The sequence below is a fragment of the Diaporthe amygdali genome (genome assembly GCF_026229845.1).
Source record: "Diaporthe amygdali strain CAA958 chromosome Unknown NODE_18_length_871485_cov_64_394520, whole genome shotgun sequence".
Classification (NCBI taxonomy): Eukaryota; Fungi; Ascomycota; class Sordariomycetes; order Diaporthales; family Diaporthaceae; genus Diaporthe; species Diaporthe amygdali.
Window position 1 is genome coordinate 73,394 of NW_026517038.1, and position 16,002 is coordinate 89,395.

The 16,002-nt window shown below is 54.0% G+C and overlaps 1 protein-coding gene across 1 annotated transcript; it reads right to left on the bottom strand.

Moving 5' to 3' along the window:
- Positions 1 to 3,185: 3,185 nt before the first annotated feature.
- J7T55_003984 (methyltransferase) lies at positions 3,186 to 4,179 on the bottom strand (the record flags this gene model as incomplete). The annotated part of the gene is made up of 3 exons (XM_053144649.1): positions 3,186 to 3,324; positions 3,534 to 3,953; positions 4,013 to 4,179. The coding sequence occupies 3 exons, from the start codon at positions 4,177 to 4,179 to the stop codon at positions 3,186 to 3,188; spliced, it is 726 nt and encodes a 241-aa protein (XP_052992485.1).
- Between the last annotated feature and the right edge of the window lie 11,823 nt (positions 4,180 to 16,002).

Sequence of the window (16,002 nt, forward strand, 5' to 3'; positions counted from 1 at the left end):
TTTTTCCCTTGCTGACGACATACATGCATGCTCCACCCGACCCAACGCGGACCATGCGGACGCATTGGGACACGGCGAGTGGTCAATGGCACTGTCTATGTCGCGTATTCTGTTTTGGCGACATCTTGCGAGGGAAAATTGTGCAAGTCTATCTACCTAGCCCTTCTTGTACATCTTTCTTAAGGCAGGTGGAAGGGGAAGGCAGGCAACATAGAATTTTCTTTTGTATCATGTACCACCAATGTCACATCAAGCTGCAGTGTGGTCGGACTACGCAATCGGTGAGGTCCTGCCGCGGCTCTGCCGTCTTTAATTTGTCAACAACACTATCGAGAGGCGACATCTGAGGGAGCGGTTTGGTTGCCACGGCGGCTGAAAGTCACTTCGTATGTCAAGTCGATGACAATCTCGGCCTAGACCTGCCATCTCCATGCTTCTGTTATTAATATCAGACCAGCGAGGGTGCTGCTCCGAGTCCCCTGGTCGTCAACAGTTGGTTTGCCCTCGCATAATGCGATGCCATGCCATCACCCGGCCAATTTATCTATCTACCACTCTGTTGCTGAGCACTAAGGAAAAACAGACATACCGACTACATGCAGACAGACACTGCGTCTATAATGCGTTGGCATACACTGGTTTGGAACTATGCAGAAAATGGAGAGTACAGTGCCCACAAAAGGCCTGCGCGTTCCCAGCGTACCTGGTACTCCAGGAAGGTATCACCACATGTTCGAGAAATTAGGAAGCGGCAGGGGAAGCATGGTGACATCGACATCACCCGCACCGCCGCCCACCACAACTAACCGGATCCAGCCTTGATGGTCAAGGCAGACTTTTCAAAGGTCGTCGAGTAAGGCAGACTCTGCGTGGAGATATGGGAGTCCCGTCGTGGTGGGAGTGGCGTGGAGCTCATGTACATGCAGGCGCTGGATCAGGTGGGTGGGAAGTTCCACTAGGCTGCATGGCATGGCGTGAACAGGAAGGAATGGGCAAAAAGGCAGTGAGGAAACAAGAAGAATGCCATGACGAGGCAAATTCCTGACGGGAGAGGGGTGGGAGACGCCAGTGTCCGTGGCCTGCGCATTTCCGTTTGGCCGGGTCAGGAACTCGCATGTGGTTGAGTGTCCCGGCCACCCGCAGTCGGGATGCCTGGTATGTAACCTCGAGGGGGCAACAGGCAACATCCACTAGGTTCATATATGGGGTGACATTGACTGTCGCTTTGGTGTAGTGTATCCTGGGCGATGTGCTGGCAGAACGTCGTCGTCGAGGGCGGGTGGGGAGGAACCGAACGCAAGCGAGGGCAGCAGGGGAGGGGGGCGGTTCCTGGCAGGGTATAGGCGCGGATGTCGCACAAAGTGCGTTTGTATCTTACATATCATTGTTGCTGTTCATGGCTGGGACATCATATGACCCATGGACGAGGTCGACACCTGCAGGAAGGCTGATACGTGGGCTTCTCTGGATGGGCGCTCTCGATGCAGTTGGGCGTTCGTCGTAACCTTGTCCGCAGTGTGTGTGCATGTATGCAATGTTCATGAGACACTGCTCTGGTCAAGTGCGCGCATGTATGTGCCTACATGCTGCGTCTGCGTGAACACATGTTGCTTGGCCGCAGTGTATGACGAAGGCGCGTCCACCCTTGCACAGAACGTTTTATCCTGGTCGGTGAGGATGGTCTGGGAGGGACCTCCTAAGTAGGCAGGCTTCTCGAAAAGAGGGAACAGAGAGCAGGGCCGGCGCACTTGATGGTCGCACAGTGGCCAGGCAGGGCCTGGGGACCGCGTCGCGTCTGTGTGGTTATGAATATCGTTGCTCCATGCAGCCCCTTGATGTTGGGAAAGCAGCAGCTTGGTACGCGCGATCAAATGCTCGATCTGCTCGAAAGGTTATGTTGTATGGACGAACATGGAGTGCTGATTATGCTCCATCGTCATCGGCGGCGTTGGCCCATGATTGTAACGAACTGGACCCTTTGGTAATTATTGGGTCGAAATTTGGGTCCACCCATGTTCGTATCCAAAGACTCCTTCCTCCTTCGTTGTTTGAGTGGTCGTCTCGCATTATGCTGTTGGTAGTTCGCCTTGCAGATTAGTGGTACTCATTCGACCACACAGCCTTCCGGAAACCACGGGCATCTGGAGGGACCAAAATGGCCGGCTAGACCATCGAACAACATAAGCGTTACGCCTCTATCTGGGCCAATTCTTGTACCCAGGCCTATGACATTTGGAACAGGTTAGTCGAGTCGGTCCGTGATCCTCTGGGTTGTTCCGACGAGGCTAAAGGGCCGGTACCGATCACGCAGGAAATAGGATATCGCTGGAGATTGTCAACATTTGCCGACAGTACGTGCAAGCTGTCCCGGCAATAGGGCATGGACACATGATGAGATCGCCAGAAAGGAGGGGGTTGGCGACACGCAGTGCGATTGTGGGAAACATCGTGGTTGTCACGGTGCAAGGCCAGATAGGAGGCCCACCAACAAGGGTCTCATAGGAGAATGCCGTGATGAATTGTTTGAAAAGTAGAGCCAACAAAACTTCAAAATTGGAGCCTGAAGGGCGACCCGAGCCGAGACCAGAGCTCCAGTTGCAAAGACCGACCCGGAAATAATAACAAAGACCAGCAAAATAATAATGACCTGATGGTGAGAAACTTTGTCCTAAACCTCCTGCCGTTTGCGACACACCGTTGCGACCCATCTATGCACGCCAAAATTACCAACAGCAGAACGCCTGTGCCCAATGTAGAGTGGTAAAATAGAACACCGAGGCTTGCCCTAATGAGTCCCCATATCGTCGCACCGAGTACGACCAACCAGAAAGAGGCAGCCTAGACGCCTGAGGAGAGGGAAAGGGCAATACCAATAGCTTTGGTTCTGCTAGGAATAACGACGAAGAGGGCGCTGAAGGCTGTGCCCGAAATCGAGCCCTTCATTTCCAACATCAAGTGTTATTTAGCTGCCATCGATGATAATTTCTGCTGCTGTTGCTGCTGCACACCGAAGTAAGATTCTGCGGCATGACAGAGGGATTCCGGTTCTGGAAATTACCGGTGGGGTTTTACTGACGTCCAAGCCCACGAGACCGCGCGCGAACCGATTGCCGCGCATTGTAGTGTAAACAAATAGAACCGCGCGTCAAATCATTGGTGAACGTCTGTTTGATTCTTGTGGCCCACTACCCCTGTGAGGCTACGGTGTGGTGGTTGGCGGCGGCCGCGGTCGCGGCCACGGTGGCCTGCATGGCTCTTGAACCCACGCTGAGAGAAATGAGGTTGCAGCCGCATGTGACCATGTGCTGTTTCTCAATCCGAAGGCTGACAGAGGGAAATAACGAAAAATGTTCCTGTTTGAAGCTCCTTGGAAAGCACGAAAGCATTGCTTACTCCATCGACAGTGGTTTCTGCGAGCTTTTCATCGCGGGACATGATGTGTGGGCCTTCTCGCCGTCCAGATATACCTGTTCTTTGATTAGGTGCTGAAAGTCTAATGGTCGCCGGGATTGTCAACCTCTGACATGACTTACATTTTGCAGTATGCCCGGTTGCCGCGCTGAGAGACCTCCTCGAGGACATCCTTCTCGAGCCGTTCAATATCCTCGGGTCTCCAACCCTTGGCTCTGTACAGAGGAGCCAAGGTGAGGCCCATGAAGCTCTTGTGGAGGCTAAGGTTGAACCACCTGCCGACATCTATCTCGTACGGGTCATCAGAACCTCCATTGACAGGCAAGTGGATGACCTCCTGTTTGATATCGACAAACCCTGCGTCGGCGAGCATTTGCTGGGTTCTTCTGGAGTCAACTCTAAGAGGCCGTTTCATTGCATCCATCGCATTATGCAGCTCCTCGGCCCAGTACCTGAGGTGGCTAGACACAGGTCCGTCATCATTGCAAGGGTACCAGTCGACCTCGACTTGTTCAAACCAGCCACTGCCGGGGACCAGGTGACTATCGGCTGTCAGTGAGTAATTTGGATCTCGTGTTGCCAACGATTACGAGATGCCTACCTCAGAGATTCGCTGTAGACCCGTGGCCATGATTCATAGTGTATGCTGCCTGCAAGCATGCGAGCGTGGATCAGATGGAAGGCACCCTCCTCAAGAAAGGACGGCCATGGCTCCTCAATATCCATGGCTTTGAAGTCGTTGTTTGGGTAGATCTCTGATGCCTGCATTTGCGTTGACAAGTCTACGCCTTGTACATGAGAATGGGGGCAGCTAAAGAACTTCTTTGCAATGTCGAGAGCCCACATTCCAGTGCCACATCCGAGATCCAATATCTTCAGACCAGTTATATTATCCAGGCTGATGTGTGGACTGTAGAGTAGGTAGCGCCGGGCGACCAGGAAGAACTTGTGCATCGCGTCCAGACGATCTAGCTCGCGTTCGTCGATTGGGAAGGGGTATTGGCCTGCATGCCATAACTGGTAATGACGGCCATTCTCTGTATAATGACCCTTCCCAGCTGGTTCTGGCGGGTGGCCATTCGTGTACCCGTTAGTAGTTGCCATACCGGCCACGGACAGGCGCAATGCGAGCCCCGACCTGTAAGTTGTGGGGCGGCGTATAGCGAGCGTAAATTATCCTGAGACGCCGTTAGCGAAGCGCCTTGGCTCAAATTGTTTCCCGCAGCTGAAAAGCCGGGAGAGAAATGGTTGTGGTGGCCACAATGTCATCAGTGCTTGTCGGTGAGAGGTAGGAATGAAAGACACGGTGATCTATGATTTGGGCGGAAGGTTGATGTAGACGCGGTTCGAAAGCGCCCAGCACATGCTAGGCACACGTGTCCTGAGGTGCACAATGAAAGGAGAGATGCAGATCATCCAGGTCGAAGGTCGAGGCTGAGCAAGCTGAGGCGCACGGAAAGGGAAGGAGGTTTTTGTATGAGTATGAGAGATGGAACGACGAGGCCTCGCGGTAGGGCGCGTAGGGCGAGACAGATTTAGACTTGGACCCCGGTGAGGATTGGGGGGGGCCCCCAGTCTATTTCGATTCGATTTGCCTTGCGTGGGCATGCAAGTTGCGCAGATCGAGCAGACACATGCAATGCAGATGGGAATAAAACGACAGGATACCGGTGAGATACAGTAGCGTCCGGTACTCGCACAGACTTGGCCATGCCCAACTCAGCCAGGGTAGCTCGTGGCTCTGCAGAGAGCTACGGAGCTCTGAAAGCCCCGACGTCTTCACAGCCAACCTCAGAAGCACAGCCTGGTCCGTCCCAGCACAAACTAAGGGACACGCAACAAGATCTTGCCCCGAGATCGTTCTTGATGATGGGCGCGTCAGAGCATGAACTGGCTCAGTGCAGGCCTCAAGAATAGTGAGGACGGGGCACACGACCTTGCGAGTGATGACCCTGGCTCCTTAGAGTGCACAGAGTGCTGCAATTCCTCTGAAAGCAATTTGGACATACACCTGAGGCGTTGCAACCTTTGGCCCTCGGGAAAACCAGCAACCAGGCTGCAAGTATGCCGAGAAGCGACGAGGCTGGTACAGATAGGTGTGGAGGTCGGAGGGAGACTCGACGCAATATTTCCGCAATGGAGCCAAACAACGGAATCAAGGCCCTGTGTGACACAATGGAAGACAGAAAGAAAGGAGCAAGGATTCTGAAACTCACTTTGCAGGTTCTGGAGACGATATCTGGCTGAGACTCGGGACTCGACAAGACGCAGTCAGGTGCGTAAAGCGAGGCTGCGCAGGTCTCGACATGCGGGTGGCCGATGCAATTGTTGTATAGTCGCGTGAGACGTGGGTATGAAATGGTCTAGAGTTGTTAAATGTCCGTAAATTGCGTCGTCGGGACAGAACCAGGAAAGACGTCTGGCTGTTGTAGAAAGGACCTGAGAGCAGGCCAAATGGTTTAGAGTTTGAACGAGGGCCGCAGTAACGACCCAAAGTACTCAACCGTCGTCCTAGCGCCGTGGGCCGGCGACGTGGGCTGGGAGACAGATCGAAACAGAACTAATGAGACCAGAAGAGGACGGGACAGGACAGAATAGGACAGAATATGAACGGGACAGGACAGGACAGGACAGATAGCGCAGAAGGGGTCGGAACGGGATGGAATAAGAGGTCAAGGTGAAGCAGAGGAAGGCTAGGTGAGGTGAGGTGGACCCAGATGACTTAAGTCATCACTGGAAGCGCGGGTCCAGTGTTTGTGAGCGGTGGAGAGGCGAGGCAGGGCAAGGATGATGTTGTAGCAGAATCGGGAAATTTTTATAGAATGCTGGCCACCCCTGCCAGGCGACGAATGAATGGCTGCGGCCCCTGTCCTGCTACGTACAATTTGTGTGCCCAGGTGTGATGTCAATCTGGGTCAGGTCACATTACATAGCTAGGTAGAACCCAGAGCCCACGAGCGAGACTAGCAAGCAGGGAGTGGAGCTGGGAGAGATCTGAGAGCACAGGGAGGGAGAAGAGAGGAAAGTAGATGAGAGGAGAGGAGAGGAGAGGAGAGGAGAGGTGCGAGTAGCGGTACAAGAGCCAACGCACAGGGCACGAGGCACAAGGCAGAACAAGGCATACGGTAGGCACAAAGGCACAAAGCGTTGACGGGTCCGGGACTGGGGTGTCGGCCAAAGACAATAGACGACACGCGCAGCTGTGCCGTCTATCTACTGCCTCTTGTCCAGCGTGCCTGGTAATGAAGGCCGATGGGAGAGTTCAGTGGCATATGTAGCGAATGCAGCGATAGCGTAGATGACCTGGCTGTGAGCCCAAGAAAGACAGCAAGACAGGCTGGCAGACAGACAGACAAACAGGGAGGCACATAAAACACGGTCAGCTGCCATCATCGAAGGCAATGAGGATAACCATAACAATGAAGAGGGCTCTATTGTTGGCCTCCAATGTTGTTGTGTTGACTTGATGGATTATAGATCGCCGAAATACCAACCTCGGAAGGTGCCCAAGCTCCCATGTACACCAAGTCACCGAGTACCCAAGCACGGTACGTACCTGACTGGCTGCAAGAGGCTGGATGGTTGGATGAGTGGATGGATGACTGACACGAACTTTCGCAGGTGCCGCAGAGAGATGGATGCTGGTCAGTGGGGAGCATATCCCCTGGGAAATGCGCAATGCTGGCAAGTGCAAATGCGAACAAGGTGACTGACAGAAAATGGAAGACGTGCATGCACGGTAATACCCTACTCCCCTACATGTCTACACGCAGACAGGACTGGGCGGGCCACTTCTGTACCGTACCACCTCCTTTCCCTGGTCTTTTACGCAGCAGCAGGCAGGGACGGCACAGCAGAATTACATGGGCAGACCAAGTGGTTGGGGAGGGACAGTCCAGTTCAGGTTGCACACAAGGGAAAGCACCGACATGGATTGCCCTTGTTAGAAGGGCCTGTCCGACGGCTCCGATCTGCGCTCAGGGATGGGCCAGGGCGGGACTGGGGGGGCCGCCTAACCAACATATCCACTGCCCACCACGGCAGGGCCGCTGCATTTATTCTTATGGCCTAGCACTTAGCACCTAGCACCTAGCACCTGGCACCTGGCACTTAGCACCTAACAGGAGGAACACTGCGGTACCTAGGTACCTGCTAGGCCACCTGCTGTACCTGTACTTACGGTCGGTACTGCTTGTTCGACAGCAAAGCCACACCACCAGTCAAATCGCAGAGAGGCGTCCGCCATTCCATCACTCTGATGGATCTTTCTGGCCCGTGCACCCGGTACCCACCCACCAGCCTTGGAAGCATCGCGTGCAGTATCTCAATCTACCTCCTTCCTTTCCTCGCATCAGTATCGCCTCACATCAAATACCACGCAGCACGCAGCACGCAGCGCGCATCCACCCTCTGACCAGTGATTCTCTGCGTTGGCAATGCAGCTCAAGGCCGGACCGCATGCAGGCTAGCTCTGGAGTTGGGGTCCTCCGTTACTTGGCTTGCAACACACTTCACTTACTCTTGGTCAACACCTTGCCCCCCCCCCCAGCCGTTCGCTCCCTCACCACGCATCTGCTGACAAGATTGTATATAATATCGGAACAACCATGATCATCAGTCCTCCGACTGGGATGCGAGCATCGACCTCGATCCTTAGCGCTGACTACCACCCAACTCGCGGCAACAAACTCGGGCAGCCTTGCATCGTTTGCTGAGTGCTTGCCTGAGCAGATATCTCGAAATCATCAATGTTATCCATTGGCCTCTCAGATCTCTTCCACCCCGGTCGAGTATGTTCAACGTGATTGTGAGGAGACTCTCGATTCAGTATCACAGGTACCAATCCACCAGGGCTCAATTTCATGAGCTTCCACTAGGCCTGGGGGTACGATTTTGCCTCTTCTTCGTCTTCTCCACAATTTCCGTTCTGCTACGGACCTAGGCGATGTTCACATACTTCAAGGTACTTGAACCATGTCTCCTGGTACACACGGACCCGCTGCTTTACTTAAACGACGCTGGGAGGGTGAGGGATGAATGAATCGGATTGGCCTGAGAGAAGGTTTGAACCACAATGCCGGGTCGAATATGCATCCTGAACCCTCCCGAGTGGCTCAGAGGTCGCTGAGTCTGCCGGGGCACACACCATGAGTCCCCAACCAGTTGTCATCGAGGTTCTGCTCGGAGGACCTTGCGCTGCGTGGAACGAACTCCACTCTGGATCACACGCTCCCGGATACATTGAGGTCTTCTTACGGAAATCCACCACGATAGTTCCGCGCCCAGTCTCAGAATTATTCCCCTGGCTACAAGTCTGGTGTGCAAAGCATACAAGAGCCACTCGTAGGCGCATGGTGCCTGCATACAATCTGATCTCCCAAGCGAGTGTCCCAACTCACTTCGAGATGCCTCTCGGCCCAGTGAAGCTGGAATAGACAGCATGACAGGTGCTTCATGTTACACAAAAAGTCTGATCGACATCTTGCAAAAGTATGAGGATGACAAAGATGCTGCCGAAAGAATACACTAGTCCACTCTGATGCCGTTCGGTACGGACATGGATCCTGGGTGGCGTGAGCAGACACGAGGCCGTTCGGCAGGACAGGCTCCTAGGCCTGGCTGAGAACTCGGGCCGTCCGGGATAAATCTGACTCTTGGGAGCGGCTTGTGATTCGAGCCAGACGTCCCATTAATTTCCCTTCCTGTCCATTCCTGCAGGCTGAATTGTACATGCAGGTCACAGATCCATGAGGCAAGGACAGACGACCAACCAGGAGCTCGACACACCCGCACTCGAAACGATACTCAGTGTGGATTCCTGTCCTCTAATGGCTGCAATCACGCCGTCTAAGCACGGGACTATTTGTTGCGTTCCTTGTGTAACCCACACGATAGTGTCTATCCGTCCATTCGTTCACTTCCACAGCCACTGGACCCCGACCCTTGCATTGTTCGAGTGTAGCCCTCGGCCGTTGCAATTGCTCCCCAATGAAGGCTACTAGCGACCTCAGCACATTGGAACACAGGGAGCCCTACAGTGCAGGCAGTCGTCAATGTGCCGTCTTTTGGTGGCAATGAAAGCATCTCATTCAGCGAGGCTGAGGCGAGGAGCTGCAGCATCCTTATCGACGGGGAAGACGAGATCCAGATCATGCCAACAGACTTGTTGCCAGCAGGGTCGGACGGCAGTGCACATTGGTCGATGCTGTTGTTTCGGGGCATGCTCTGGTTCCACATCTGCCCCGCGCCAGCAGTTTCAACACGTGGAGCGAATCCCTCCAGGCTGCAACATTCCGAGACCCTTGGATGGCCCTGACTGCGAGCTTGGAGTGCTTGGGTGCGCAGTGGGTAAGGTGGACGGCCCATTGAACTTGGCGGTAACCCGAGGGCTCGCGGAAATCGGGTGGGACTCTCCTGTCAGAAGAACGATTATGGTTGGTTACCGACACGGCGGAACGCATTACCACTCAAAGCCCGCTAAAGTAGCGCGTAATTTGCCTGAATCAGGAATAACGTACCAGATCCTTGTGTCCCCCGAACATCACCCCTCCGCGGCAGTCTTCCAACATCAGTCGGTGAAGAGCGATCGATCGTCTTCGAGCCACTGCAACGAGTTCCGCCAGAGTGTCTCTCAGTGTTCCGATAGGCGCGGCGCTTGGTGCGGTACAACCCTGGAGAAGGCACAGCCAATTTGAGGTAAATTGTGCTCCGAAGCTGGCGCTTATCCATGAACAACAGTACCGTCACACGGGTCTTGGCTGCAGGAGTGAACAGACGCTATCCACAGGTTACACAAGGTGTAAGTGTGCTCAGCGTGGTATGAATCATCGCTGTGCCAGACATTTACATTCCGCTATGCTCATCTCACTTTACGCTACGAGTGTTTCTGTCTCCGATGCTGCTCTCATACCGCAAAACCTAAGCAGTAGCCATATGCATCGACGATATGGCCTTGAAGATTTGGGCCCTGAGGATCCGGGACTGTGAATGCCTCCGACATCTCATCAAGACCTCACTATTGAGGCTTCCCACGTCTGGCTTTGTCCATTTTCACTGTGTGGGTCGGGGAAAGTCGACTTGTGGCCCAGCAACGTGGAACACCCGCACCATCTGTCCCACCTTTCCTTGGACCCTGGGCGTGGATCTGGGCCAGCTTTGTATGCAAAACTGTTACCGTCATTACACACAATCGGCCCCTTGTTTGACTCCGCCCAACTTTGACGTCCTTATCAACGTATGTCTATGACAGCGTCCAGCTCTAGACCCGACTTCATGTGCGGCTCAGTGAAGTGCTTGTTTTTGGAGAGCACCCTTTTACCATCATGTCGGCATCTCAGCAGAACACTAGTGACATGCCCACATGAGGTTCGGCCGCATCTACTGGTGTACCATCTCATGACCGTACTGCAGTCATCACAATACTTCTGCGACCCTTGGCCTTTTTCCTGCAGTCGGACCTCGCCGCTCACACCGCCTTTCGAACCCATCATATGACTGCTACGAGGAGAAGGGACCATGCTCCATCAGAAGGCACACTCTGTCTGACATATACGACAGCTGGGCCTGATGGAAACGCCTGTCCGCCTTGGGAGTTCCCGCTGCACACTGAGCGCCTTGAGGCCATTCGCCAGCCTCATTTTGGGCACGTTTCCATTGGGGAGACGGATTCAAAAGATATCGATTGTAGGGCCAAGGCTGGCGTTCTACCTCTAAGTCGTTGCGAAGAACTTGTTTCTTTGTCCAAATATGCTTTCATTTAGAAGCCAGTTGACTAACACTGCAGCTCAAAGATCGCGTTGGCATGCAACAGCACCCGTGACCGTACTCTGTTACATGTTGGCTGCACTTTCTCAGCTCGTCACACCTCCTTCCCCACTCATGACAACCATTTTTGGTTTTGTTAATAGAACTTTGGCCCGACGTATCAAATTTCGGATGGCATGGCGCTCGATGGCTCAGGTCCCGGACCAGCAGGTCGCAGTCTCAGTCACCACTCAACAAATATCTCACATGCGACCTCCAATTCTAGTCAGCATGCAAGGCAAGTACTACCAGCACCATGCAAAGCAGGGAGATTTCATCGGACAAAGCGTCCATGCGGAATTGCACGCAGAGCTGATATCATTTGAATGGTGCTAAGTTTAGTGCGAGATGGGCTGTTTGCAACACGGGGTCGCTCAAACATAGTGTCCCTCTTATTTGCCTCATCTAGCACATCGGCCGCTCCCAGCACCGGAACGCCAAGCCGGGGCGGCCTTCGACTCCGCTGTGACGGGTGCAGTCCAATCTCCCATAATAGACCCCATCCCAAGCTGTCGGGCCCGTCTTTTTCGCACACTGGAAGGTGGCCAGGGGTGGGGGCCCCGGCGAGTCCTAACCGGACCGGGCTGAAGCCAACGCCGATGGTGATTGGAAAGTAATGCGCCCCCCGGACAGGCAGGTATGGAGGCTCCACTGGCCATGTGGCTGGCATGTTGCTTAGCTGTAAAACCACAGCTGTGTTCAAATCGCTCAACTTCATTTCCCGATCCTCGACACGTCGGGTTCGGCCATTCCGAAACAAGCTCAGATCGAAATTGTGTCGCCAGCAAATGACTTTATCGTCCCTTGTCAATGAGGCTCAGTGAGATGAAATCGTCATCCTGTTTCCGAGCACTTTGGCTCCGTGGTCGTTTTCCAGGTCTCCGGTGGATGCGGAAACAGGAAAAGGAAGTCCGTGTTGTGGGGCCGTCCTAAGCCGGTAGAATATCAACAGAAATGCAGGCATGCGGCTTCTCCTGGTCTCGACAAAGCCGGCTACAACAACTTGCCGTAGGGTCACCAACGAACGCACTGGTGCGTTGCGGAGACGGCGGCAGGCGAGTCGCCGTGCTGCAGATCAACCATCACATGGCGAGACCCCTGCCCCAAAAAAGTGGCACCTGTAAATCCTCAAAACCTATGCTCGGATACTTGTCCGACATGATTATTAGATGCAGACCTCGCTATCAGATCTCATTTACACCAACTCGTCATAGAGAGACGGCCACGTCCTGTTGTGGCGATCAACGGATCACCGCTGGGAATCGCCATCAAGAAATGAAGCCGAAAAAGCACTGGCGAGGCCATTCCCTTGTGATGCCAAACCAACAGATCCAATCGACCTACTTTTTCTACTTACCAAGAACGTGGCAGGTACCTCCACTGCTGTTGGTTACTAGCTGCTTCCGACCGGGACAGGGCCCAGATTCGGTGCGATCACGCGAGGTGGGATCACCAACACCAACAACCTCAACGGAAAGGCAACCTCGGAATACCTTACCTACCTGACCGTAGATACAGCTTATTCGCGCGAACGCCGTTGCCGCCCTCCCTACACCAACACGGGCGTCAACCTTTACGGTCTTACTAACAGGTTCCATCAGCCCACTAGAACAGCGGCACACACGAGGAATGGTATTAACACACAGTATACCGCCGGCGTGGGGACAGTCGCGACGCGAACGGCGCAGTGCAAAACTGCCAGGGCCGCTTTGCGCTGGCACCACCTTGATCTCCGAGACATCACTTCGCCTATCTTGGGAAGCCCGGGCGCAAGCGTCCGACAAGGGAGGTGCAAAAGAACCTTGCCGTCCCGTGCCGCGGGTAAAAGTCCCGGGTCCCGGTTACCGCCGTCTCGGTGGCCTGAAGGGGTTGGGAGGGGAGGGACCGCACACTCGCGTTACACAAAGGCATGTTCTCAGTGTCAAGCAGCAGGCTAATGCCGTGTCCTTTTGGAGTCGCCACAGTGTGTGGGAACCTCCTGGCTCTTGGGCGGCAAGCCTGGCCTCGGATAGAGCACGGATAGCGCACTTGACCTCCTTCCTTTGCCCGGTAGGCATAGAGAGACTGTTTAGGGAGTCACTTGACTTAATATACCTGATCTAGTGTCGTTGACAGATGGAACGCGCACACTCAAAATCCTGCAGTCTCTCTGTGCGAGGTCGCTGTTCTTGGCAAATGACGGCCGCTTTTCTCCTCACATATCATTTTTCGATGTCTGGTCACCTTGAGACTGGGCGCCACACTTTGTGACTTTCTTTGTGTTCCCGGTCCGCATACAGCTTGACTCTCACACTTGCAGTTAGGCGTGTCCGGTCCCAGGCTGTGTTGAAGGATCGTTCCTGAAGCGGCGCATGCTCTTTGAAGTAAAGTATGATCCAGTCTCTCGGTAGCCATCTTCGTGGGCTGACCTTCTCGCGTCGCGACTACGGATGACCATTCTGGTTCCAATGTAGATATGTCATTGTGTGGTTCCAACAGCCGAGGTAACTCTGCTGTCACGGCGTGCCACTTTGTGAGGATTAGTATTGTGTCTCGATACTGGGTTACATTGCTGGAGCTTGAAGTCGAACCAACACAACTTTGAGGCGCGAAAGCGGCCAAAAGATTCAACTAGTAAAACTAGATGTGACATGCCTAGACAAGCAATAGTCTGCTGAGCAATCGCCTTCTGCGGATGTACAATTGTCTCCAATTCTCTTGCTTGTGTCCGCGAAGCAAAATTTCGGCTTGGGAGGAATAGGTGTATTGGTCGGTTTCTTTGGTGTCTCTTTTCGAGAAGTATTTGTGAGGTGCGTGTGCTTCAGGTATTGCTATTGCGAGTCCGCAAGTATGCTAGGACATTGATACCAGAGAGCCAATGCGTATGTTGTTATCCGTACTCGGATCTCGTCTTCGTCAGCGCAGCCTTGAAAGGCGACGAAAGTCGACGAAGGCCAGACGGTCTCTCCCCTCTATGCTTTCCCACTGCAGTATCTTCGTGCTCTGTACAATCGTTGGCTACGCTGTGCTATCTTCTCTTCAATGACATCTGCTCGAGCAAAGCCTCAGTATGCAATGGTCTCGTTCTCTGGGCCGGCGGCCCTCCGAAGCGGTACAACGGGGCGGTCGTGTTCACCACAATCCCGACTTTTACGTTGTGGTTGTGGAGCTCGAATCTTCATGAGTGCGGGTTCTTTGGAGTTTGGATATGTTTACTCGGATGGCTGGGTATTTGAAGGCGACATCTTGGATTCGCATAGCGAGTTTCTCTTCGATGATCAAGGCCAGGGCAGTGTGAGAATCTCGACTTCGTGGCAAGCCTTGATTGCATATCGCGGTATCTGCTGGTCTGTGGGTTATCTCGGGCGAGGAAAGCATCAGTCCTGCTCAATCTCGCTGGCCTTGTGTCATGGTGGACTTGGGGGACCGAGATGCGCTCGGGTAGTTCGTGATCCTGCTCGGCTCAGGAGTCGCGCCCGCCAAACAAATCGGCCCACCTTTTGATCTGCCGCCGGTCATCGCGCAGTGCCAGTGCAGTACGCACGTATGGGCACAGGGGCTCAGATGTACAGGTACAACTTCCTGTCCGTCTGTACGTGCTTTTCTCTAGCGGAAGTTACCTCCCTGGCCGAGGCCCGCACCCACCCCAGACTACCTGGTCGGTCCTGAATAGCTGCTGCTCGAACGAGGCTGGGCCCCCCGCTGACTCGTCCCACCCGTGGTGATACGCGCCTCGTCGTCGTCGCCTGTGTCTAAGAAGCGCGGTGAGCCCAAATGCGAATGTGATGCAATGCAACATTCCCCTCTACCTAATCTGCCCTTGGTTCTGGTTCGTCCTGATCGATCGAAGCATGGCGCTTGCTGTCCCGATCTGGCCCATGCTTGTTACCCCTGTCCGCCTGCGCAGAGTGGCTCGCACCGAACAGCCGAACCTTGTGTGGTCAGCTCCCGCGAGCTGAAAGGCCACTGGCGCGTTGCTGATATCGCGTATGGGCCACGACCAGAGTCCCATTGCTATGAGGGTATCCTTGAGCGATGGAATGATCCATCTACCCAAGTATCTACTAGATCAACGATTCAATATTGACCTGGGTTTCAGTCTCAAGACGAGGCTGGCTGAAGAAAGGCGTCAAGAAACTCACGCTCAGTACCACTTTGGATCATTCATCGTCCTCTCGAAAACCCACGATGGTTGTCGTTGAGCTGACGGAGCCACACTCTACGACTGGTTGCAAGTGGGTGAACATGAACTCAGTGTTCCAACACAACATTCAGAGACTGGCCACGAAGATTCCGCAACTTTCTTGAGTGAACCTCATCGGGCAGTGTGCCAGCTAAGTGTTGGCAGCACCAGTGGGTCTTGACAATAATATTGCCTCCCCAAATACGCTATCTCTACAGCAGAGCATTGCCTATCACTGATTTCTTAGAGCGCGTCGAGTACGAACACCACCGGGCTCACCGAGAGTCCCTCGACTTGAGAGCTCCTTCCTCCCAGAAAGGCGATCCTCAGACTGTGCCCCCCTCGTCAAATTGAACACAAATCGGCTTCTTGTCTGTGTTTCTGAAGACTCTGGGTCAGGCACTCGATGAGGCGGCTGGTTGAGCTGACAATATTCTACGGGTACTTGAGCTTGCCTCCCTCCGCATGCCGGCTTGGGTGGGCAGCTGCTGTACTTTCAGTCACACTGGCTCTCAGGATATGGTGGCTGTGGGATCATCGCCGTCAGAGTCAACCCAAAGAGAGCTTTCTTGCTTCAATGGGAGCTCTACAGCCGTTTAGCCGGACCATGACCCAACCATGGGATG